Source organism: Apostichopus japonicus, chromosome 21, assembly GCF_037975245.1.
Source record: "Apostichopus japonicus isolate 1M-3 chromosome 21, ASM3797524v1, whole genome shotgun sequence".
In the NCBI taxonomy this organism is placed as follows: Eukaryota; Metazoa; Echinodermata; class Holothuroidea; order Aspidochirotida; family Stichopodidae; genus Apostichopus; species Apostichopus japonicus.
Window position 1 is genome coordinate 19,350,003 of NC_092581.1, and position 27,054 is coordinate 19,377,056.

The 27,054-nt window shown below is 38.5% G+C and overlaps 2 protein-coding genes across 7 annotated transcripts in view; one reads left to right on the top strand and one right to left on the bottom strand.

Annotated features, from left to right (window-relative positions):
- The window catches only part of LOC139962409 (protein mago nashi homolog), a 183,793-nt gene extending 173,949 nt beyond the window's left edge, over positions 1 to 9,844 (top strand). Inside the window, exons 2-5 of the mRNA XM_071962327.1 lie at positions 2,784 to 2,886; positions 4,072 to 4,130; positions 6,863 to 7,056; positions 7,580 to 9,844. Of these exons, the coding sequence (XP_071818428.1) occupies positions 2,799 to 2,886; positions 4,072 to 4,130; positions 6,863 to 7,056; positions 7,580 to 7,679 (441 nt within the window). The 5' untranslated portion in view covers positions 2,784 to 2,798 and the 3' untranslated portion in view covers positions 7,680 to 9,844. The remainder of the gene's footprint in view (positions 1 to 2,783; positions 2,887 to 4,071; positions 4,131 to 6,862; positions 7,057 to 7,579) is intronic.
- Positions 9,845 to 14,612: 4,768 nt separating this feature from the next.
- The window catches only part of LOC139962401 (uncharacterized), a 71,170-nt gene continuing 58,728 nt past the window's right edge, over positions 14,613 to 27,054 (bottom strand). For all 6 annotated transcript variants that reach the window (XM_071962312.1, XM_071962316.1, XM_071962315.1 and 3 more), the window contains 8 exons: positions 26,440 to 26,540; positions 21,795 to 22,485; positions 21,131 to 21,272; positions 20,718 to 20,898; positions 19,792 to 19,896; positions 18,981 to 19,034; positions 16,505 to 17,612; positions 14,613 to 15,999 (listed from right to left, as the gene is read on the bottom strand). In XM_071962312.1, the coding sequence (XP_071818413.1) occupies positions 16,524 to 17,612; positions 18,981 to 19,034; positions 19,792 to 19,896; positions 20,718 to 20,898; positions 21,131 to 21,272; positions 21,795 to 22,485; positions 26,440 to 26,540 (2,363 nt within the window). In that variant the 3' untranslated portion in view covers positions 14,613 to 15,999; positions 16,505 to 16,523. The remainder of the gene's footprint in view (positions 16,000 to 16,504; positions 17,613 to 18,980; positions 19,035 to 19,791; positions 19,897 to 20,717; positions 20,899 to 21,130; positions 21,273 to 21,794; positions 22,486 to 26,439; positions 26,541 to 27,054) is intronic.

Here is a 27,054-nt window from a genome sequence, read left to right on the forward strand (position 1 = left end):
CGTCACTGTTTAACAGTGAGCGACGTCACTTACAAGCCCATGATAATCTCTGATATCAATATTCAATCTCACAACTTAAAATGAATGAGAAGGAAGTCCCCCCCCCCCCCTGGGAACCCAACGAAAGACCACAGCCGCAGTTTCAACATAATTGTTTACAATTATTTGAATCTACAGGCAAATCCCGTGTGAGTCCCTGTAGCATTTCATTAGAAGATTTTCAAAGCAACTTGTGGCAGCTCCGTCCAGCTCGAGGGTTGGGTTACAGTAATCCCCTGACTCTACCAGCACAGGTCCATGTCACATGTAGTAATACCTTATTTGTTGAGTGTTTGAATATGTAGTGTAGCTATATATAATGTCTTCGCAGGTAACTGGATGTCATCTAGCTCAGATTAGTCCCTGAGTATACGCGGGTACCATGATGCTTTTATAAATTGAGTGTTTGGACATACCTATGACTTCCTCTATTCTCAGTTATAGAAAAACACTCTTCCTTAACCACAGAAATTTACCACCGGTTTATCACTAATTCATGTCCAATGGTTATCTTCCTTCACTCTTTTGATAATTCCTTAATCGGCTTTACTAAGTCCGATGGGGATCTAAGTATCTTACACTCATCGATTACTTTCAGTATAAAGGCCTTCCTCGGCTATTTAAACTATTATCTTCTTTCAAATCCCCCTCAGAAAACCTGAGATGAGTAGACCTTTACATCACCTCTATTGTACCTGACCAAGTGTGTTAGGTTTTGAAGAAGAGGCCCAGATTAGAAAGTGATATGATGGTGGCATATATAACGCACTTCCTATTAAGGTTTCTGTTTGTGGTTCTAACGATGAGTAGAAGTCTACCTTTTCTACCTCTGATCAAGTGTAGTAGGGTATCTGTTCCCTATCCAAGGGACACCCTGATACTCACTTGACGTAACACAATCATGATCAAACTGTTACAGTCTCGATGTAAGGGGACTGGACCGGCTGAAAGTGGATCACGGCGGTGGTTTGTTTTCTTGTCCATATAGCTCTATCTGGGGAAACTCTGTTAACAAGTACGGTACCCCCTGCATTCCTTCTCGGATATTTTTTGTTGGCTATAGTCGTGAATAATACTTATATCCTGACCTATATGGAGTCGTAAAAGTTTAATAAATCGATCATTCTAGTTCAGATCCGTCCCATGCGTATACGCGATTACCATGAAGCCGTATTTAATGAGTGTTTGAAGACACTTATGACTCCCTCTCTTCTTATAAAAGAGCACTCTTCCTTAACCACATAAATTTACCACTGGTTAATACCACTAATTGATATCCAATGGTTAGGCTTACTTCCCTCTTTTGAGAATTCCTTAATCGGCTTTACTAAGTACCATGAGTATCAGCCTTGTTTACTTTCTCATTATAAAGGCCTTTCTCGCCTATGTATGCTTTTAACTTCTCTCTTAAAAGGTATCCTTGCCTTTCTTCTCATATTTTTGGGCTATAATTGTGAATAATCCTTACATCCTGACCCATGGAATCTTTAAAGTTCAATAAATCAATACATCGTGATCATTGACTAGGCCTACTGCGCGCGGTGTATTGGTTTGGTGGAAGGACGTTTCGATGTGATTTGACCGCCCAAGGACTCCCAGTATCAAAAAATAATATAGAAACATACACTGATGATGATGTGAACAAGCAAAGAGTGACTAGTCAAGCCTTCATTTCCAATAATGAAGAAAGGGTAGGCCTACGTCATAAACTTCTGGAATTGAACGATTATCCCTTTTCACGTGAAAGTGATGAAAATATCTGGATATAAACATCAAATAGATGTTTACATCAAATAGCAATAGATCGATGAAAATGCGTCTGTGTGAGAGGGGGAAAAGTGGTTTGGAAAAAAGCAACCAAATCGGATTAAAATCATACCCATAATAACCGTTATACAGGGCAGTTAAGGTTCTCACGGCTTATGTTTTTTTTACTCATTTTATTTACGGCTTTATGTCCTATGGTTTTATGTGGACTCTTACTGGTCCACCTGGTTAAGTCGGGAACCATATGGACGGCTGTTCCGAAGTTACATACCTCCTGGATAGCTAATAAAAACCACCACGTTAAAAGTTCCGTTTGAAAATGGAAACAGACTTGGTAAGTAAATGCGTTTCTATTTCTGGTAAAATCCCACTACTTGCGCGGAAACATAAATTTGTTACAGATTGCCAGCATATGGCTCACTGACGAATCCGTCTGATTCATATGTGAATTATCCATATGTGAATGATAAACGCATACTGCTTCAACTTAAAACTCTGTGTGAACATTACGGAGAGTTCTCAATTATGATTTCATGATTGAAGTAAGTTATCTGATGAAATAGCCTACGTCTACTTGTATTTTACCTAGTCCCATGTGACGCTCCCTGTCGAAGACTAAGGCTCTATACGTGAATGCAAACACATTGCAAAGCCTTGAACAAGATTCAATAAATATCTGTGTTATTCTCGTTCAATTGCACTCTGTGAACAATTAAGGGAATAAAAAAGCTGAAAATTCGCAGTGTACTGTTTTCGAAGTGTCCTTTACATGTGGACATTGGTGTCATGTTACTATCCTCCAACATCTAGTGCTGTATCATGAAAAGGGAATCTACACAGCATCTTCATCTTTTAGCTTAGCTAAATTTGATGGCTGTGGGGTACCTGCACAAAATCATCACAATTAAAAATAGTAAGTCATAGCCACACGGAAACAACATATGTGAATAGCGCCCTCACAATAGAGTTGCGCACTGACACTAAAATCGAAAATGTCTAACGAGTTCTACCTGAGATACTACGTCGGTCATAAGGGGAAATTCGGTCATGAATTTCTTGAATTTGAGTTTCGTCCGGATGGTGCGTATAAATATGATATATTCTGAGTTTAATGAATTTCTTTTAGTTTCTCAATTGCTTTGATAAGCCTACTGAACATCAGGTTCAGAACGTTTGCCCACGCTTACTGTTTCTCTATGGCAAAAAAGCTAACACAGTTTGATCGTTAGGGTACAAAGCCTACATTTGGTCTTGTTGCATTGTGTAGCAGACACAAGCTAGACCATTGGAAGTACTACTAGACAGTACAGCAACAGCCTAGCCAAACGTTAAGTTTAACTGTGACCCTGGCCTTAGCTATATGTTGTGAGATTATTTGTATAATGTTACAGTGAAAATCAGTTGCAGAATAACCACAATTCACACACACGGCTTGTTTTTTGAGAACAATACATTGTTTACTAGGCTATAGGCATAGGGACTTCAGGTCATAATCTGCCAGATTAAAGAGTTCCCGGGTCTTCTGCAATTAAGTGACCAGTTACATATCATCAGAGCCATCAGTTTTTGTAACATTAATCCAAGAGGTTAACATTTGAAGTTGAACTTAGGCTGTTACTGTTACTAATTGTGAGGGGCCTAGCCTTAGGAAATAATGTAGGCCTATGGTGACTAATTTCAAGAAAGAATTTATGGCCAGTTTTGCTATGCAGATCATTCAGACCGAGTGTGTAATGAACATATAAACCTCGTTTGTCAGTCTTTGGGAAATGAAGTCATTTGACTTGAGGATTTGGTCAATTATATTTTGGTATACCTAACTTATGACCAAACTTATTGTTGATGACATGTTCAACTGTCACGTTAATCAAACATCAAATCCACAAAGGTATCGGTCACTTGTAAACACCTTTATCAAAAAATATATGTAGGAAATTCCAGCTCAATTTTTGTTGTAGTTTTTGCCCTGAGAATGGTTTACCTTGTTTTACATATTCAATTTGACAATGCGAGCCCCTATAGTTATGTGGAGCTGTATCTAGGGAGTTGAACTTGAGTTGGATCTTAGCAGTAATGATCACAGAACACAGACTACTCTGTGTTTTACAGAAATGCTGGATCTCTACTTAACAGTAGTGTCAATTACCTATGCTGATGGTTATGTTAATTACTATAGGAATTGGCAAAGATGGGTGTTAAAAACCACATAAATGATTTCTTTGCTGAGGTTTGTTCTTAACTTCAACAGACAATTTATCTTTTCAGGTAAACTGAGATATGCAAACAACTCCAATTACAAGAATGATGTTATGATCAGGAAAGAGGTAAATACACGTTTTGTTTTCTCTATATATTTGTTTATGGAGGGGGATGGGATGGAGGGGTGCAGTGGTAAATTTACTGAAGTGGCCAGAACAGTCAATGTATTTCTGATATCATTTGTGTGTATGAAAATGGGAGACAGATCTCCACTGGTTATGACTGATTCACAAATTTTGCAAATTTTTATAATTAGCAAAAAACAAATGCTGAGAATGAAAGCATTGGCTTAGATTTTGGTACTATGAAAATTCTTCTGGCCAGTGATGGCGACTGTAATAAATTAACTTCCAAGTAGGGCTGTAACGGTTAAACGGTTAACCGACCGGACGTCCGGATAAACGTCTGCCGTACATCGTATAAGTTTAACCGTTTTTGTAATGCCAATTACGCAGTCGCCGCGGCGCGTCTTCACATCACTTTGTTCCCGAAATAGACCGCAAAACTTGCTTGCCGAAAATCACGCAACAATTGCAAACTTTATCACGCATCCATACAAAAGATGTTTTAAGATCGGCGGTACGACTGAAGGGATTACCAATCGGTATGTGACCCTTGAAGCGCCTATTGTTACCCCGTTCAACAACGTGGCGAGTCTGTATATAATCCTTTCAAATTTCTATTGTATTGAAGTAGTAAACGTTTTCTTTCGTATGAAGTTGACTTCAATGCAATGTTCCCTCTAAGGTGCGGGATTCCCTTCAACTGACTCAGTAATCCCGCAAAGAAAACATTTGTCTGCCGGAAATCCCCGCATCGATTTCTTGCATTCGCAATAAGTTTATACTCAATGCACAACGTATACACTTGACTGTAAAAAAACTGAAAATCAGTAGAGAAATTACCAATTGTGTACGAAAGGTAAACTGGTACACCTTCAAATACCTATTACGAAAGATCGAGCAAAACACTTTCGAAAAATTCACGCGAAACTGGCATATTGTGCTAAATGCTACAATGTCATGTAAACAAGGCTCCAGTACACCCATTCATGAGTAAAACGTAAGACTACATCTGGTGTTAAGCGGGGGCCGGGGGGAAAGAGTATTTTCTAGAATTTCCAAAATACGGAGAAAATATCCTACCATAGTTAAGTGTATAGCAAATAGCCTAACCACCCCGTCGGTTACGGATCTCACGTAACTACAAAAACACAACTAACTGTGTATTGCGAAGTATACGTTTTCTACAAGAACATGGAAACAAGATTAAGCATTTAGTTAATAATGCCAGGTTTATTTCATGAAGATGGCCATACAGTAGCTTCTGTAGGGACCTTGATATCGTGTTATCATATACGTGTATGGTGTGAAACGTTCCTTGGCAACATGCCAAAAAATGTAAACAAACAGGTGTAAGACAGGGGATGAGCTCACAGTTGTTTGGCAAGGTACCTAAGAAAATGTAGCCTACCGCAGTATTTAAGTAGGGTTAAACACTGCAGTTGTAAATTGATGTACGTATAGTGCAAGCTATTCATTGTTAGGCAGTCTAGAAACGGAGCTATGCCGAACGTTGTTTCATAATATCGCAAGTTTTGTAAGTTTAACTTTTTAAGGATTGTAAGACAGATTTAATCTCTTTTCATTTTATAACATAATATGGCTACTCTAACTTGTCATTTCAAAATTTTCATCAGTTTCGTGACAATTTAAATTCAAAAAGTTGTCAGTATTTTGCATCCACAGCTGCAATTTTTTTATCGCCAGACACGCCAAATTTTCTGGGGGCGTTCACCCCTGGACCCCCAAAAGGGATTCCACCAATTGACCCCACCGGGGGACTACCCCACGCCATTATGCTACGCGTGCTAATTGTGTTCGCTGCGCGAACTCCGGCGGGAAATCGGCAGTGTGTGCGCAGGAAATTGAACAATGATTTCCAACACTGCCCCTACCCTCTGCCTACCCCGCCACAATGCACAAATTCAATATATATGTGACCCATTGTTGTACTTGTAATTGCGTAGGCTTAGCCCTACTACCGTACGCTCCTGTAGTAATCGCTTCCTAACAACCGACTTTCCTAACCTTGGCCTAGCTGGTGAAAGCCTTGTAGTCTAACACTCCATATGATCGCGAACTTCAATACACAATGCCAATATGTAGTAGGCCTAGTAATATTAGGCTTAGAACTGCCATACAATGCCCACGCTATTACAGTAGGGGCTACGCAATTAACGAAGAAATATTTGCTTCAAAATCTCTGTAACAGTTACCGATGAACTGAAAAGAGAAACAAAAATCTGTTAAAAACTTCATGTAAACGTGCGATTCGTCTTTTTTAATGTAACGATCGTCAAAACTAAGCAAATACAACCTAATTCTTGGCATACACATTATGAAAAAACGATACTTGCAGCGCTACTTTGAGAATGTACTTCCGCATTAAAAGTGGTGGCGCTCTTTCGGAATTATTATCTGAGCTATATAACTCTGATTTTCAGCTCCTATTTTGAGGCAACAACACGGGTTACGTTTAAACGTTAACCGTTCGGTTAATAGAAACGGTTAACCGGTTAGTGAATTAACCGGAATGACACAGCCCTACTTCCAAGCACCCTTTTTTGACCATTGTTTCTTATATAAGCAAAGGGTTGATTTGTTTGGAAAAGTGACCGTCTTTCCCCGCTTTGATCCTAAAACAACCAAACCAGCATGTTGTGTAATGTTGCATTGTAAAATCAACCAGACACTAGTTTAAAACAAACTTTCATTTCAATTTTTTGCACGACAAGGCTTTCGTTCACAAAGCTGTTCTGGACGAGTTGAAGAGAATCGTCAAGGAGAGTGACCTGATGCATGAGGACGACAAACTCTGGCCTCAACCAGACAGAGTCGGTCGACAGGAATTGGAGATTGTGATGGGAGACGAACACATTTCATTTACAACCAGCAAGATTGGATCACTTATTGATGTCAATAACAGCAGGTAAGATCTTACTGAAATTTCAGTATAATCTCTGTGTAGAGCGTTCCATACATTAGATCTTACGAATCACACAGAGGAACTGTGAGGGCCTTGTCGTTGGAAATTGCAATCCTGATCGATCACAAATCTGACAGTTGTGAAGCAGATATTATAGGATGACATACAACTGATGTTTATATGAAAACAGGTGATTAAACCTCAAGGGAAGAGGTCAGAATAATATCAGTACAGTAGCTATTACTAATATTAGTTTGGGCTAGTTGATGTATAAAAGTGGAAGAGGGCATGGTTTGCAGTTGATTATAGCCGGTCTGATACTTTGCAAAAAAGAAAAAAATGAATACCTCAATATCTTCTAGGCACGCACTTGATTTGCCTAGCTGTTTGCTATATCTGTTATGTGTCCTGATTTGGGCCCTGTAGTTCTCTCATGATGACCACAGCCCACACATTTAGGGTGCGGACCGTTTGGTGATGATATTTGTTGTATATTGACCCGATTTATTTCTCTTGTTTCTTTCAGAGATGCAGAAGGCCTGCGATGTTTCTACTACCTTGTCCAAGATCTCAAATGTTTAGTCTTTTCCTTAATTGGACTTCATTTCAAGATCAAACCAATTTAGTTCTGGAAAGTGAATAGAAAGCTTCACAGAGTTTTACTCCAAACTTCCAACATTTTTCTCTTCTTTTTGGTACTTTTTAAAATCTGTTGCCGTCAAATTCAGCAGTTTAGTGAAAAGAATTTGGTTTGTGGGACAAAGTAGACAAAAGGACTATGCTGCTATTTCACTGCGTGCTCCCATACATGCTGGAAGTTCATGACTGCTTAAGATGACCTCAAGATGACCTCATGAATATGGAAACTTTGCCCAGTACCGATGGAGCTGTTCCAGTATAGATGAAACCGTTATCTTACATCACCCTTTCAGGGCCATTCCTTCTGTGATTATTCTGACTGAAATTCTTTGTCAGGAAGTAATGTACTGTTAAGTAATTGCTATAAAGTAGAAGGATACAGCAATTTGTGGGACACAAAAAAAAAAAAAAAATTGGTTTTCAGTATTGTATAGTTTTATCTGAAAATATTGATCTTTGAAAAGTAGCATCTAAATTAGTCCTGATGGTTAAACTGTTATGCTTATATGTATATGCTAAAGTATATATGTTATGCTTTGATAATTACTTTAACCATTTGTGGAGTCCTGTGGTATAGATTGATTTATAACTTACTGCTTGTACATGAAGATGATACCCCAACTATGTGGCCGTGGCTGAACAACACAACAACATGTTTACAAAAAAAAAAAATTCTGAAAAAAGAAGAAGGAAAAAAACATGTTTACAAACATGGAGTTGATTGCTGTGTCAAATATACGACTGAAAACTTTCGTTGCCTTAAAAAAGTTGATACAAAGAGGTCAAGTGGTTGTAAGGTTTTTAAATGTACAAATATTTGTAAATCTTGAGGTAAATCGTATGTTTCATATTATCTGTCCATTTATCTCAGGACTGTTCAGGTAAGATGTGAAATTAAATTCTTATGGATACCTTTTCACCTTTTGCAAGTTGGTTAATTTAGTTACTGGAGTGAACTCATCAGATCTTGTTTACATTTCACATTGTCAAGAAGAAAGTAAGAAAAAATTGAAATATTTTTTATCTTTGATGTAAAAAATGTCAGTATTTGTTTGGTTTTGTTATTTGCATAAGAAACAATTATTGGAACATTTGAGGGAATCATTAATTTTTCATGAAACATTCATTCCAAAAGATAATAGAAACAGAAAGGTATCTAAGCTGGACCAGTGGAAATCATGTCATGAACGAAACTCAGAAGGTCAGAGGTCAAATTGTTGATCAATGCTTTCAGCTGCTTCAAGATTTATGAACCAGAGTAATTGAGAAGAGATTAAGAATATTGACTATATATATCTCTATATTCACTGGGATGTATTTTGATTTAATCCTCCACATCATGAAGGATTATGATGGATATATTCAAAGGTCATATTTAGGGGGTATTGTTTTTTACTTGGTTAAAGAGTTGAAGAAGTAGAATTTATTTTGGACTTGACAAAGAACATCGATGGCATTTGCTGTAGGACTGTATGTTAAGGGATTCACCAAGCACACATCGTCAACCGTCAGTTTTGTGGAAAGGCCTAAAGTTGAAAATCGCTCTTGATACGCTCTGTAGAGTTCCTAGACAGATTTCTACAGGATGTAGAATTATTTCTGTCAGGTATCAGGTGGTTGTACCCACATAGTTCTCTTAGACCAAATAATACTTAATTATGTGTAAACCTTACAAGGCTTTGACAGGACAACACAGATTTACAACTCAGTGCATACATGAGAAATGGCCAGCGATGCAACAAGTCATGACATGAGTCATTAAGTTTCAGATGTGAAGGGACTTGAACAAGTTGGTCAACTGACTCCACGAAGAGATAACACAGTGATTCGATTCAGCAACTGGACTCGAGTCAGTGAAATCACTAGATTACGACTTGAATCGACCTTAAATGAATATTTTCTAGGGCTGTTGTGCAAACCTATACATTTGGTTTAAATCTGTTACCTATTTTAGGTTTTGTGGTTGTAAACAAGGTTTTGGAAATTCACATTGGTTAATGCAAGTGAAATGTGTAGAGCAGAATGTAGGATAAATGGGATTGATTGATAAGTTGTAACAAAGTTGTAATATGATACTGTTGTTAGCATTGCTGAATGCTGATGTGCTATGGCTAATGTTTTCTAGAAAAAGAAAGTTTTCATGAAACTTTGATTATTTGATTTGTATCTTTTTAACAAGTGTTGCAATCTGAACCCTGTAATGTAGAAGAAAAGACTGAAATAAAAGAGTTATTACCTTTTATAATAGTCAAAACATAACTCACAAACTGCACGAAGCTAAAATGGCCAACATATTGCTCACAAACTGTGTACGAAGCTAACATGGCTCACGAACATGTGCTCGAAGCTAAAATGGCCAACATATGGCCCACTAACTGTGTGCGAAGCTAACATGGCTCACGAACATGTGCTCGAAGCTAAAATGGCCAACATATGGCTCACTAACTGCTCGAAGCTAAAATGGCCAACACATTGCTCACAAGTTGTGCTTGAAGCATAAATGGTGAACACATGGTTCACAAACTGTGCTCGAAGCTAAAATGGCCAACACATGGCCCATGAAACTAAAATGGACAACACATGGCCCATGAAGCTAAAATGGACAACACATGGCCCATGAAGCTAAAAAGGCCAACACATGGCTCACAAGTTGTGCTTGAAGCATAAATGGTGAACACATGGCTCACAAACTGTGCTCGAAGCTAAAATGGCCAACACATGGCCCATGAAGCTAAAATGGACAACACATGGCCCATGAAGCTAAAATGGACAACACATGGCCCATGAAGCTAAAAAGGCCAACACATGGCTCACAAGTTGTGCTTGAAGCATAAATGGTGACCACATGGCTCACAAACTGCTCGAAGCTAAAATGGCCAACACATGGCCCATGAAGCTAAAATGGACAACACATGGCCCATGAAGCTAAAATGGACAACACATGACCCATGAAGCTAAAAAGGCCAACACATGGCTCACAAGTTGTGCTTGAAGCATAAATGGTGAACACATGGCTCACAAACTGCTCGAAGCTAAAATGGCCAACACATGGCCCATGAAGCTAAAATGGACAACACATGGCCCATGAAGCTAAAATGGACAACACATGGCCCATGAAGCTAAAAAGGCCAACACATGGCTCACAAGTTGTGTCAAAGCTAAATGATCAACACATGGCTCACAAACTGCTTGAAGCTAAGATAGAAATTGCCAGATACAGCCTGGTAAATCATCCAAGATTCTTTACAATAGTTGTGGATGTCCCACATTTGTTGTTTAAGTAGGTTTTAGTCACCTGACAAAATGTCAGGTTCCTTTTGCCTGATAAAGTGACACTGCCGTTTCCAAGTCCATCTGTAATTTTAACCTTGCACCCATCCCGTTAGATAAAAGCTTTAAAAGTTATGTTAAGAGGTATAGTTCATCCTTTAGGGATATCTGAAACATACCAGGAAGCAAAGGTGTCTTCTGTACACAGAAGTATGTGCTCCCCTCCCCCAAACCCCCCCCCCCAGTCTACCCCCTATGCCACCATGTGTACTGTCCCCAACTTTAAGCACATTCTGGATGAGATGTTTGCTTGGAGATCTGAATTAATCATCCACGATTAAAGTGGACCTGCAAGTTTATGTGAAGTCCTTTCTACATTAAGAATATATTTACTTCTCGAACGTAAATGAATTTAAGTTTTAAATTTGATCACAAGTCTCACCAATGGAACCAGGTGCAGATCCTTCTCAAACCCGGACAAAATTAAAAGGCAGTAAAAAAACAAACATTTTTTTCTGTAGACCTAATTAAAGACCTGGCAGTACCCCCATTCCTCCTGTGTGGGATGCCACTTCAAGGAACCCAGGTCCATCCCCTCTTGGGGAATGGGATTAATTTATGGATACAAACAAGCCACTGGCAACAGTTCATGTTTTATAGCAAGACATACCCCAGAGACAAAAAAAAAAACTGAAAACAAAACAATTTTGCTCGTTTCACATTCCATCATCTGAATGCATCTCATCATTTCTTTAACTCTTATTAACATCGCAAACTAACAAATATACCACTAGTACTAAAAGAGTAAAATAATTTTTATTATTTATTAATAATTCTTTTTTTTTTTTAATAGAGAAGCTCATTCCTGATCTACCAGGGAGTTTTACATGTAAACAGGTCAGCCATACTTGTCACATTACTCCTAACTACCACTGCACATTCCTACAATCACCCCCCTCCCCCACCCAGCCCCCCTCCCCTGCCCCCCTCCCCTGACTCCCACACCCGGCTCCCCCTTCATTATTAGTCTAAGCAAGGAATACAAATAGATCATGCTTGAGTGAAAAGAGGCAGGAAAAATCCTTTGCATCCTTCAAATGCCGTATACCATTAATAGCATGCAGGTTATGAATAACTTCAAGCACCATGTACAACATGAACACATATCTAACTGGAAATATTGAAACATTTGTCACAAATCACATTCTTCAATATCTGAGTTCTTTCATCGTTTACAAATCAACGACAGTCATCTCAACCATGAGGCAATATTCATGGTTTGTATCTTGTGGAAAGATTGTCAAATTTTGCTTGTCCAAAGTAAACCTCACGATTTTAACACAAATATTGGTTAATGAACAACAACAGAGCTTTTATAGTTGCAGTAAATGCCTGTCTAACGTGCCAAAAGCCTCTAAAACACAAGCGTTATGATATTCTGCACCAATGCTTGATGTACAAATCGTCTGGCTTTAAACCAAGAGTGATTTCATGCTTATAAAGATAGTACAACAATAACCCATCTCCGTGGTTTATAAATAGACGCTAACAAGCTTGCTGGTCATATGATATGACCCACAGGCCCTTCTGTACCATACTCTGGCACCACCCCTTCCAAAAAGAAACATTTGGAATAAATATTTTCCATGATCAATGATATTTCTACCATTTTTTGCTCCTTTATAAGTACCTGTAAATATTATGATATAAATGAGAACCCCCCCCCCACCCCCTGCCATTCCTGTTTTCTATTCCCACTTCACATGCGCCAATACCCTTCCACTGACCTCAAGGATGTATTTTCGTAACATATACCAATGATAACTTTTGCAGTGTTTCTATAAGCTGATCACAACTTTAATACCCATTATTCTTATACAAAATGCAATAACAGCTACAGACCACACCTTGAACAAAATTCTCTTGTTAGAAAAACATGTTTATCCCAATTATATTATTTTAAGTTAAATATAAATTCTACCAAAAGAGCTGGACTTTTTAAGGGGTCTTTCTCAATTTTTTTTTCTTGGTTTTGTTTTTTTGCACAATCTCAAAACAATGTTTATGCAACTTTTGATGACGACAACGATCAGTTTATGACAACTTTTTAATACAAAAAAAAAAAGAAGAAATTCTGATTTTTTTTTTTCATAAGAAATGACCACTTTTGGTGACGATAACAATCAGCTCATGACGACCTTTGATAAAATAAAAAAAATGCTGCATTTTTTTTCATAAGAAGTGACCGAAATAACTATCAAGTTATTTCTCCCCTTCAAGAGAGAGGGGATCTTTGTGTTTCTACAATTTCCAGACACTGATAATTTAAAAAAAATGTATCACCACATTTTCACATGAATATTGAAGCTATCTTGCCCACTTGGCTACATGTTGCTTTAAATTCTTACAATGTTTATTATAATGATAAACTCATCAGGTACAAGCCTAATTGCTCATTATCAAATTGCACTGAACTCTGCACAAAACTACAATTTTTTTAATATTTGTTATTTTTTTTATCTTTTTCACTTTCTTCTTTATCCTCGTGTAGCACAGTTTTCATTTTGATGTCAACACTTAAAAATTGTTCAGAAGTAAACACAACACACTCCTTGGAAATGAAAGAGAAAAAAATTGATGAGCTTCTCCGATTAAAATGTTGGAGAAATATCGTTAAGTTTTGTTATGTAGATAATTTTACCTTACAGAGCTTTACATAAAACAGATCATTATATATTAAGGCATAGTAAATACATTTCATATATGTCTTAATTTTGAATGTCATCAAAGTGCTTCTTTTTCTTATTTTCTTCAGCATTTTATTATCTTTTTGTCGCAGCTTGCATGCATTCTTTCCTTAAAAGTACTTCCCAGCAGCATTGAAGAATCCCCATGAGATTTTCAACATTCTAAACCATGCAATAGGTACATATGCCATTTAGCTCTACTTCTATTTTTTTTGTTTAGCATTTTCATTTTGTCAAACCGTAGCTGTTTTACAAAAAATATGAGCATTTTTAAAAAAACAAAAATTTTTAATAATTTTTTTCATATTTCACTCTGGTCACCTTTTATAATTTGACCTTGGGTCTCGGGCTTAACTCGCCTATTTATTTATGTCACAATCATTTGAAAGTATAAAATAAGGTGCAAAACACGGACTCAACGGAAGAAATGTACATACGGCCAATAATAATCGCGTGCAATTACACAATATAGTACAGACATTTGTATTAATAATAAAATGTTGATAAGTTGGTAGAGCCCTAACAATACAACTTTCACATCCTTTGTTTAGTAATATCGCCCCCCATTAGTCATGTCATGAAAAATAAAATAAATACACAAGCAAAACCCATTTTTTACCTAACTTTATCGTACTAATGCCCCTGCTTTATGACAAATGTACTGCACTACTAAAAACAACGACTGTTTTTTGGAGTAAAAATATTGAGAAGATGAGAAACAAGCACAACGACCTTATTAGTTTATGTTCTCTTTCGGTGTGGGTTCATACAAACTGGACGAGGAGCCAGCATTCTTGTGGCGATTAGCAGGTACGTCCTTCTTCATACTGATCCCATCCAAGGGTTCTGAAATAGCACTCTAATAGTCTCTTTGTGATGTATACAATTTTTGTACTTACAGTAGTACATGAAACAATACGTGCAATGGATACAAAATGGCAGTCGTGAAATTTTCAAATTGAATACTGACTTCTGCTAAGTAGCCTATACTTGCAAACTTTGTCTCTGTTCTCTTGTCACAAAACCTGAGATGCCCGTTGGCATGGCAACAAACTACAACATAACCTATCAGTACGTGCCTCATCCACATGGGGTGGGGGGGGGGGGAGACTTGTTGTATTCCAAAAGAAGGAACGCATTGTCTTCGAGAATCCCTTTGTAGCTGACATTCTAAATGCAAAACCGTCCACGTGTTCGGATTTTCTCTTCATTTTTTAACCTTAAATTGAGAATCTGGCATTTCACGGCAAGACTAGACAGTGCCTACAGTTTATTAGCAAGAATAAACCAATTGCCCTCTAGGTCATTTTAATATCACTGACCTTGATTCCTTTCTGCTTAATATTCGCTGATTTGACATATTTTTTTGATGGAAACGGGTGTACAGTCTTTCATGAGAAACTTAGCCTTGGCTGCTTCTCCCTTGCAGTCGCTCATCATCTTCTTGTAATGAGTGATGGTTCGTTATTATCTAATCAAGTGAAGCATGTTCACAAATATGTCAATGAGGGCATCGATATACTTAATCATTCACTATTGTCCTGAGAGCGGTTGCAACCATTTATATCACACACTTTGCATATATTTACTCTTCTCACAGAGTTTGTGTAAGGATTTGTTTATTTCATGTTTAATAGCCATTAACAGAATAACACCCTGTTTTTAATGTAGTCTAAATCTTTGCATCTGGCGATAAGAGAAGATAAACCCATCCACATCGATATGCCATGTTTCTGGATCACATACTATACAATGATTGTTTGTGACATGTTTACAACTGGTGTAAACTCTTAAAACCTTTCCCTAGCAACCACACGGCAGGTGTTTATCCATGCTCGACCGGCTTTTCATGCCCGCAAAGCAATTTTTGGAGCAGAAAGTTGGCTTGCATATAGAGTAACAACTCAGCCACTGGCTACCATTATGGTTACATGTACCTTCCAATAATGATCCTTCACTTTGGCGCAACCCATCCCTCCCTCCACCCCTCCCCTAAAAAACAGGCTTTCACTCAGGAGGAGCTATCATTGCATCTCCTTTCAACCGTACTTTAAACAGAAAATTTGCAAGTTTAAACCAAAGTTTTCACAGCATTTTAAACTTTTCTTCATGTAGTAAATGAGCATGTCACATTTTGTGTTCTTGGTTTCACACGGTAAGTTCTTTGCATTTCTGCCACAAACATTGCCGACTGGTACAAGCTTCCCCCCAGCAGGATGGTGAAGCTATCTCTGGGCAAAATTCAGTTTGCTCCCACTCAGGAAAGAGGAACTCTACTTCAAAACAGCAACTGGAAACAAAACAAATGAACAGATGAAGAATGGTTTTGTAAATGACTGGTAGTTTTGTGGAGGAACATGTCAGCCATAGGGGGGATTACCATGAGAAGTTCATAATTATCCAGTACCCAGCAATCACCTGCCCTTCTGCCCCCCTTCTGTCCTCTGCTCCTCCACCTTCAGGACACTGCACAACTTTAAATTCAAATAAAATTTTAAGGTTCTTCCATTATCCCAAGTTGACCCATCACTGAAATCTGTTGTATCTATCAGCCATTAACAAGAACAAATTTAGTCTGATACAGTCAGTCAAAAACATCAACATGCAGTTATAGGATACACTGACTCACCAGCAGCTCACAGCTTGACTGCCTGACTTCAAAGCGATGAGTGAATTCCAAAACAATAACAACTACCCAGGCTTTCCTTTTGCAAAATGGGAGCCGATTACACCCTTCAGTAATACTTTAGACCCACGGTGCACCATATGGGCAAGGGATGGCACCCAATGCTTACCTGCTGTGCTCCGGTGAAGCTACCAGCTTTCTTCTGCCACCTCGTCCCCATCCGGTGTTACTACCTTGACTTCCACTGCAGGTACCACGCCATCCTTCTCCCCGATCTGAAAGCCCATATCGGGGACCTTAGTCTTCTCCTCGTCTACGTCGGGAATTACGGGCGTCTCCTCCAGCACAATGGGATCTCCAGAATTTCCAACCTCGTCATCGACTGCTTCTTCTGCTCTTTCGACTTTCACCTCTACCCGAGGGAACGAATCACCCATCATCGTTATAGAGGCATCTCCTGATCCCATAAAGTCTAGACTGTTCCCATTCACGGGTGATCCACCGTTCTCGATGGGACCATTTTCAACCACTCGGATACCATTTGTGGGACCCGCCTCTGTCTGTTCCTCAGCTTCCGTCGTCAACTCATCGTGGAGCTGCATATCTCCATTGGGCTGCTCATTGTTCTCTGCTGCCTCAATCTCATGGGGAGCAGGCTCATCCTGGTCTTCTTTATCAATCACAGGTTCATTTTCTGCCTCTTCCAGTAACTTGCTCTCTGCCTCATCAGGTGACTTGCTCTCTACATCATCTGGTGACTTGCTCTCACCATCATCAGGTGACATGCTCTCTGCACCATCAGGTGACTGGCTCTCTACATCATCAGGTGACTTGCTCTCTGCCTCATCAGGTGATTTGCTCTCACCATCATCAGGTGACTTGATCTCTGCACCATCGGGTGACTGGCTCTCTACATGATCGGGTGACTGGCTCTCACCATCATCAGGTGACTTGCTCTCTGCCTCATTAGGTGATTTGCTCTCCCCATCATCAGGTGTCTTGCTCTCTGCTTCATCAGGTGACTTGCTCTCTGCCTCATCAGGTGATTTGCTCTCACCATCATCAGGTGACTTGATCTCATCATCATCAGGTGACTTGCTCGCTCCATCATCAGGTGACTTACTCTCTGCCTCTTCTGTGGTTTCCACTTCGCTCTTCTCCTTGAGGTCAGTCTCGCTGTTAGACTCAGATTCATTGAGGTGAGGAAATGATTCAGTAGGACTGGTACTATTTTCTTCCGGTGTGCTGGAGCCATCCCCATCCGACTTATTGTCCTTCTGTAAGAAGAGAAAGAGACTAACATTAGCCTCTACTTGTACTCAAGTCACAATGCCCCGAGTCTCTTAAAAACCTACTAAAATTGTTGTTGTTTCACAAAAAGTTGTCATTTTAGCGACAGAACAAATACACACTCCAACTCCCAGTAAACTTGGTTTTGGGGCTTAAAACTTGCTGTGCTCTAATTTTTGTGGAGTAGATGAAGGTTCTGACAGCCTACAGGTTATTAAAATTCATAATAGTATTTCTATGGAAACCAAAGGAGCTGTTGCTGTCGTTACAGCTTAAATTAGGTTACATTTATCCGTCATAGTTCATTACTTAAGACAAAAAGGGAATCTGCAGGATTATAACCACATATTTCTGTGAGATTCCCTGTTGCAAATAGTAATTTAAATTGAGACGAGTACATGCTCAAGTTTTCAGACAAATTAGGAATACTGAACACGTTCCTGGTCTTCTATAACACTATACAGTTACAAATATTTCATAACAGCTGCCATTGCATTAGTGAACTTGCATCAAGTTAAATTGCCAGGCTGAAGTTCTTTTCCAATGCCCAATCTCAGTCAGGGTCAACTGTGTAAAGTGAACAGTTCCTTCGCACGAAGTTCCATTTGCGTAGACCTTACTTTTCTGATAGGAACACCTTGCGCTGTACACCGGTGACTATTACGTTGGCCAATTAGGATGCGCTGCTCGCTACTGAGTACACATGGAGACCTAGGACCATTTATTGAATTGCTAATCTAGTCGAGAGCAAGCAATGTCTACACAGGGATACAGTTGTTTTTGTCAAATATCGGTATCGGCCAACATCTTTAGATGAACACCGTGTTCCACGGAATTACTGACACGATTAAACCATTTTGTGGCAGACAGAGAACAGAGATGTAAATGAACAATGGAACACTAATCGGAAGATTATGAAAAAGCTTGTAAAAAGCAAAGAAATCTTAGGCGAGAGTGGGATAGCCGCCTCGGGATTACAATCTGGGAAAGGCTTGGAATTTATTTCATTTACAACTTGGTGAAAAACCTGTTTTGACAGGATTGTCCTTGCGATATATACTGAGCAAGGTTGAACATGTTAGTGGAGGTGTGAGGGTCGATTAAGGACTAAGCTATAACACTTATAAAAAAATTACGTCGTTCCTATTTATTCCATACCATGAATAATCAAGTTTGCTTTGCTAGATTGTTTCACCGATCAAAAAAAAAATAATGGTAAAGAATCCAAACTTGTAGTTCATTCTCCTTCTAATTGATCAACAATTGTTTGATGTTCATACGGCCAAATAAAGGAGGGGTTTCTGCCCAAAAAATAAGCAAATCAGGAGTAGCAAAATCAAAACAAGCAAACTAACCTGTCCAGCAGCCTGGGCTCCCTTTCGAGCACGTTTCATGATTTCATCGACCCTCTGAGGAGGTAAAAATAAGAGTAATCGCTTAAAGCCCCAAGACGGGATGGGATTGAATTACAGAGGATTTCTTGGTGTGATTATCCACTTAATACTATCAATCTATTTCAGATATGTCTTGCATGTCATTATCAAGTTTAATGAAGCTGTTTTTCAATAATCTCCAATATTTTACCCACACTCTCCAATTTTTTAACCAGTAATGGAAACTTTTTTTTTGAATACGATTGCAACAGATCAAACTAAGATATCCACTAATTCACTCAATTTTCACTAATAATTCTTTTTTTCACTATTTTCTCATTACTCACATTTGCAATATAATTTCTCATTGGATATAAGAGTTTCTTAGCAAAAGCTAAAGTGTCCTGTGTTGTAAATAGGTTGAAGGCACTGAACCAATCTTTAGATTCAAGACAAGATTCTTCTCTAAGCATTAAATTCATGACGCTTACCTACAAATAAACTCACGTTTCTTACCCACAAATAAACTCACGTTTCTTACCTAAATATAAACTCATGACTCTTACTTCAAATAAACTTATTTTGTCATTTAAAATGTCATTTAGCCTTTAAAGAAGATCCTGCTAGGATCGAAACGTCAGGCCAACTTACTTTTACACATTCTCTTACACAGGCTCTCTAGTGGATTAGAAGTTTGCTAACAGTTTTATTTTTTTTTTATTCAAATAAACTTATGATTTTTATTTCAAATAAACTCACGTTTCTTCTCTGGAAATAAACTCTAAATTCTTACCCTCCTCCTTGCATCCCGTTCTTCTTCTTCTTGCTTATGTTTCGCAGCAAGTTCAGTCTCTTTACGAATGATCTCTTCCGCCCTCCTCTGTTCTTCTTCCACTTTCTATCATAACCAGAGTAAAAGCACATATTACAATCACACGTATACCGAAGTGACCTAGAGAAGCTATGCTGCTTACTCTCAATACACAATATCTTGGATAAACTGTTTGTCTTGACAGATTCAATGGTGACCAGGGCTTGACAATAGACACTCCAGTCCTTTTGCAGCAGAACAAGTTCAAGAACATGGCTATTAGTAGCACTGGATAAATTGAAAACTCAGGATCGGTCTGTGACTTAAAGTAGGGCTATATTGTTTCAAGAGTCATGAGTCTGTACATCTAGGGATGGTGGAGCTGTTAAAGTGTCCTACCCAGGGCTATTAGGTTCCTGGTTACAAGACCAATCAGGAATAAGATCTATCATGATATATTCAAGAACTGCAGCTATGCAGTGTTATTGAGCAGTGTGTTTGGCAGATTTGGTACTTTCCGGTTTGTGAATATGGAAAATGGATTTTGGTTCGGTTCGGTTCTTTCATTGGTTTGGAATAACTTTGTTCACCATTGCTGCACTACAGTGATGATGAATGGGGGTGGTGCTTTCACCATCCTCAGGATTTGAGGAAGCGATCAGATGCAGAGGTAAGCTCTCTTCTGTTGGACGGGGGACATTAAATGGCGTTCCCGAGAGCAGGAATGGGTGTTACACTTACAGACCTGCCTTGTAGTTCTGAACATTGAAAAGAGAAGGTGTTTATCCACAATCATCACATCAATAGGATTTCAAATAAGTTTCTCTTGGCTTTCTAACCTTGGGGAAGTACTAAACTAAAATCCTACCCCCACCCCCATCCCCATCCCCACCCCACTCAGTACTTACCTCTCTCTCTTCTCTCTCCCGCTTCTCTTGCTCATCCGCCATCTTCTTCTGTTGGTCTTCTATTGCCTTCTTCATCCGTTCCTCTTCCAGCTTCCTGTGTTCCTCTGCTAGTCTCCTGGCTTCCTCCTCTTCTCTCAATCTCTCCTCCTCTTCCCTACGTTTCCTCTCTTCTTCTTCTCTCCTGCATCATACGAGATGAGAGATTAAAAGTCTTAAACATGTTTATCTCTTCTTAAGTCACATCAATAAAACTACCTAAGCCCTTGTGAGTTGGCTTCATTAGAGTTTTTTTTTACAGGCCTGATCACAGGTTTATATAAGGAATAATCATATCTCTTTAGTGACACTCATGCAGGTAAATGATGATTCCATGAATATATTTTCATATTGCGCTATAAAGAGGAATGACTTACTTTAGCTGCACCTGCTTTTCCTTCTCAAGCTCTGCTTCTCTCTCTGCCTTCTCCCTTGCTTCTCGCCTCCTCTCGGCCAATGCCTGCTTGGCCCTGTCTTCCTCACTCATCTCACTCTGTGGGCTTGTTTCACCACTAGAATCTATAGACCATGACACAATGGAAAGAAACCAATTGAACAGTGGTGTCTGCAAGGGGAAGGAGGTTTGGGGGGGGGAGGATGAGACAACCCCTCAAGGCCAAGATCGCCCTTCCATTACCATTTTGCGCCCCTACCTACATCCTCAGAGGGAATCTAGAAGTTTGCCCCCTTTCCCGTCCACTTTTGTAATCCTGTGCATGTTACTGAACTGAAATATTCCAAAGTCTCCATTTTTTCTGTTAGATTTGTTCCCAGTTTCACCTGCCAAGGGTGAAAATGCTGTGGCAGTGGAACCAATTTGAGATAAGCTTTGCCTTACTGGTGTGAAGAGGGGAGCTGTTTGTTCGACCCTTGGAGAGCAGGATACACATTATCTCTGCTAAAACTACCTGTATCCTCTCCATGCATTATGTGTGACTCTTGGAAAGATCTCAAAATGAGTAACACAGACTGTCTTTCCTGTTACAGAGTGAAATATAAAGTGAAAGTTTGGTCACAGTAACCAGTAAAAGCATCTCTTACCTTTATCCGAGGTCTTGGTCTGATCCTTGGATGGTTTAGCAGTTTTGGGGGATGCTTTACCGGTCTCCTTTGGTGCAGTTTTACCATTTTCCTTTCGTGGCGGTTTCTCACCTTCCTTGACCAACTTCTTGGGCGTCTCTGGTCGAGGTGATTCTTTCGGCTTACTAGCTTCTTTCGGTTTAATAACTTCCTTCGGTTTACTTACTTCCTTCGGTTTACTTACTTCCTTCGGTTTACTAGGTTCTTTTGCTTTGCCGACCTCTTTCGCATTTGCTTCTTTCGAAGGTTTGGAGACATCCCTTGTCGCTGCTGGTTTACTACTCTCCTTGGCATGCTCCTGCTTTGTCTTCTCTTTCCTAGCGTTGGTCTTTGCGAATTTACCCGGCGTCGTAGCTTTGGGAGGCTGATCTTTCTTGACACCCGACGTTGCTGGGGTCAACGATTTCTTGATCGGGGGTGGACCACTAGGTGAAGCTTTACTCCTAGTTGTGTCAGCGGATTTCTTGACATCTAGCGACCTCGCAGTGCGAGGCCGTGTCGGCGTCTGTACAGTTTGTTTATGTTCACCTGACGCTGACGAGGGGGGAGAGGGAGTGGAAGGGGATTTGACGCCAGGGGAAGAAACATTCAGCCTCGGAGTTCTCTTACCCGGGGATGGTGTCCTGCCAGGGAGGCGGGGAGACTGTGATCTCTGAAGGGGTAAAAAAAAAATTACAAACAATAAATTAAATACTTGTTTCTGTTAATAGCACTTAAAAATGCAGTATATCAGTTTCAAATTTGCATTGTTTCTTCTGCAGCCAAATGAATACTAATTAGCAACTAATAAAATGATCCACATTCGAATCAGAAAATCTGTCTCCAGAAATGTTTGTCCTCAATCGTTATTCAACAGGTCCTAAAGCCGAAAGACTGCCGAGTTGACATGACTGAAAAGAACAAAATGTACCTTAGCTTGTGATTATTTAAAAGGAGAGTCAAGATATAGGTGTTGTTCATCAAGCAGCTTACGATGGAATGTATCAATAAAAATAAAAAGAAGAAGAAGAATTTTACAAGAGATATTCTTTATGGAGTACAACAGGCTAAGTTAACTATGTGTCAACCACAAGCACCCAAATCACTTTTAACTGTATCTGCTAAATCAAGGCAGCAATGAAGCACATTCTTCTGTATGTTCAGGCCTAATTTGTTGACTACAATTTGCCTTTCATTTATAGTGAATCAACTGTCGAGCCCCTAAACTTTCAGGAATAATGGATCATGAGGTGCAACCCTCTATACCATCCCAGCATTTTGTGTTTTTATGTATTATTGCATGCTTATTAAATGATTGTCTGCAATCCGTTATTTGAGGATAACACATTGTCAGGAATGGTCACATGATGCCATATCGGCCAATAAGAACCAAGCAGGAGAGTCACGGACAGAGAGGCATGTTAGAATTAGTACTAACAATTTATGGATTCAACATGTGTTATATAGCCTTTCCGTTTGGAAAGCAATTATTTGACGACATGGCCACATGTACATGAACATTGCTTCTAATGCCGATGTCTCTATCCACTGACCATAGCACTGGTCAAGGAGACAGGATCCTTATAACTATAATATGTCACAGGATCATGGTACTGTGAGTGAACAGCATATGTCCTGCTATAGATTCTCCACCCATCCAACAGTAAATGGTTAAAAGGCTACTTCACAGTTCACACCTAAGAGAGCGTGAACTGTGAAACCTGCTCTAATAACACATATCCTTCCATGTGGAATGTCGCTTTAATGAACACACAGGGCAACCTAAACGAGTTCACAAAATCAATATATGAAAAAAAAAAATCCACATAATTTGTCTCACACATCAGTTTGTACTCTGAAAATCCGTTCAGTACACTACAGTATAGAAACAAGTTCATATGAACAGCCTTGAGGTTCAGACAAAGAAAAGAAGAGTGGGCTAAACAACAGCCCAATACCTAGTGGTACGCATTCAAATATATACAATAACACACACTAACTAACACCCACACACACACACACCGACAAAAGTGCCAGCCAACCATTTTCAGCAATAGTGACAATGGTTATCCCAGTATTAAATGAATTCTGTTCAGTTTAACAGCACTGACAGAATTTTGATCAAAGCCGTGATTAATTTACTCTATTAATCTGAGGCTGACAAGATCCAACTGCCACCGTTGGCTTAAAATCAGTATTTTGAAACTTGAAGAGGAACTAGCCACAAATAATAACCGATTTTGACTTAAAATAGATGTGTTAGAAACGAAAAAATTAATGAAAAACAAACTACACCATCAATGTGACCAGGAAGCAAAGTTCTGATCAAGATCACTTTTCTTGTAGAATTGAAGATTTTTACCTTTAATTGTCTGTGAAAAACAATTAAATTTGAATTTACTTTTCCAACTATGACTTACAGTTAAGCAGGACAGAAAGCTGTGTCTTACTTTCAGCTTACATGAGAAAAATAAAAACGTCAGCACAAGATCTAAGGCATAATCCAAAGATATACAAAGAGCTACCCGATGTAGCATACTTCACTTTCATTGGCCGTTTGGATACATGCTCTTAAGCAGTATTGAACACAAACATTTTTAATTTTCCCTTGTTTTTATTGCCCTTGCAATATGTATACATTAAACAAGGATGAAGAATCAAAACATCAGGGAGAAATAATACAAAATACAGTGGAAAAACTGACTTTATGATTAAAATAGATACACCCAAGGGAGCCAATATTTGAACACAAACACAGTCCTGTGTAGGCCAGGAAAGAATAGGGAAACAATAGAGAACAAAAAGACTGAGAAAGTAATAAGACATTATTATCCTGAAATTAATTGAACATAAGTTTGAGCTCCTGAGATTTTGGAAAGTTAGCTATTATTAAATGTTCTTGAGAGCTCCATGTATTCTACAACACCAGTTGTCATGGCAACTGTTTTTGGTTGCTGTGAAATGTTGTTTTCAAATGTCCAAAATATATCATTTTCAAACATTGCAAATACAATCACGGTCTCTCTGTTTGGTTGCTCTCAGCTTTTATTCAATTTCTAAGTTTAGTGCCTGCTGATAAATATTCTTGGAATGATAAACGGTAGCAACATATTATTAAACGTGACACCCATTCCTTGCCACACCCAAACTTAAAGTTTCCCTCACGGATGCAGCACAAAGATGAATACAAAATATATCGAGTATTGATAAATTAATTTATCAATATAAAATTGATAAATTAATTGATAAAACGTTCGATTCTGATAATATTGTTGTCGTCCAGACACTTTTGCTGCATGAGGATGATCCGCTTACAGGCTTTAAAGTCCCAATAGGATATAAAGTCATGGCAAATATTTATAGCTACACTGTTATGAAATACAGTGAGCCTCCAACAAGAAATGAAAACTTTAACGTGATACTTTTTACAATTAAATCCGAGATGTTTTGGAATATATTTAATGATCTGTAATCTATTAGCTATGTAATCTTTAACTTGATACTTTTTACAATTAAATCCGAGATGTTTTGGAATATATTTAATGATCTGTAATCTATTAGCTATGTAATCTTTAACTTGATACTTTTTACAATTAAATCCGAGATGTTTTGGAATATATTTAATGATCTGTAATCTATTAGCTATGTAATCCTTAACTTCATACTTTTACATTTAAATCTGAGATGTTTTGGAATATATTTAATGATCTGTAATCTATTAGCTATGTAATCTTTTACTTGATATTTTTACATTTAAATCCCTGAGATGTTTAGGAATACATTTAATGATCTGTAATCTATTAGCTATTGTATGTAATCTTTGGCTGTTTAACCACAGTAATTATTATTTTGTTTTGGAGGGGGGGAGGGGGATATACAGATGAACTTCACCCAGCACAACTTGAGTTTTCTTATGAGGAAAACTCTTTCTATATTAAAATTTCTATATCAAGATAGGAGCAATTCTGACACAGACATCAAACTGATGATTTTCAACTTTTATACCAACCTACCTGTATCGAAGATTTTTTAGATACATGCACTGATGTGGAAAATTTAATTAAATGTTCTTCTTGAAGCTTGAATTTTTTGATGTTCTGTTTGAAACCTTATTTTCTGTCTCGGTAGTGAATATCTTTCATTAACTTCATCAGAGCCCCATCTCGTTTAAAGAGTGAATTTATTTTGCAATCATTTTCTTCCTTCAGTATACATATCTTCTCTACCATTCGGCAATACTCATTACGACTGATCGTGGTATTACGACACTCATTTCCAACTCCAGGTTTTTTAACTTCCTTTGCACCGAGCTCCTTTCATCAAAATACAAACATTGTATTCCAATGTTTTTTTTGTTATAGGACTGGTTGTGTGCTGAGACAATAAACACTTCTGTGCAGGGGTTAATATTAAAAGAGGTCCATTTACTATGAAGACTCTGCATGGACTAAGTCTCATATCTACACCCCAAATGAAGAGAGAACCCTCACATGGTGTAAAAGAAAACTCTCAGGTATTAACACTAATCACAATAGGGAACTACCTTTTGTGTACTGAGGGTATACCTTTGCACGTATGCAAACATTACATTACAAACACACACAGAGTTTAGTTTTTATAAACGTACCTTTGGGCCAGTACCGGGCGTCGTAGCTGTCTTCTGTTTGGGGGTGGATGCCGCCTTTGGAGCATGCGTTGGAGTGGACTGGGCAGATCGCATTGACACAGCTGTAAGAGCAAAACGAACACAAAAAGCCAAATAATAATAATAACTTCACAGACAGACTTTACAAGACCAATATTTTCCAACTCCTTACAGTGAAGGGATAGTCAAGTAAAAATCCTGTGCAAAGGACTGTATCAGAAGCCAGTGTGTTTATGCATGGCTGATCACTGTCTGTTTCATACACACCACAAAGTGAAAACTATCGTTTGTTTTCTTGCTGGTACAACACCCAAGAATTTAAACCAGTGGACTGAGGAATTTTAATACTTCTATAGGCCAAAAGAGAACAATAAACAAGAATCTCCAGGGTACTTGACAGCAAAGTGACCCACCATTAGACCATATAATAATACAAGCATTGTTTAGCAGGGATCTAAGCTGAATGCATTGAATATGTTTACACTATTCATGCTCAATGATAGAGAGTAAAGATTCTCATCAACAGATAACAATCACTGTAAACAATGAAAATTAATATATATTAGTAGAAGCAATAAATGAAATAAAATATGACAA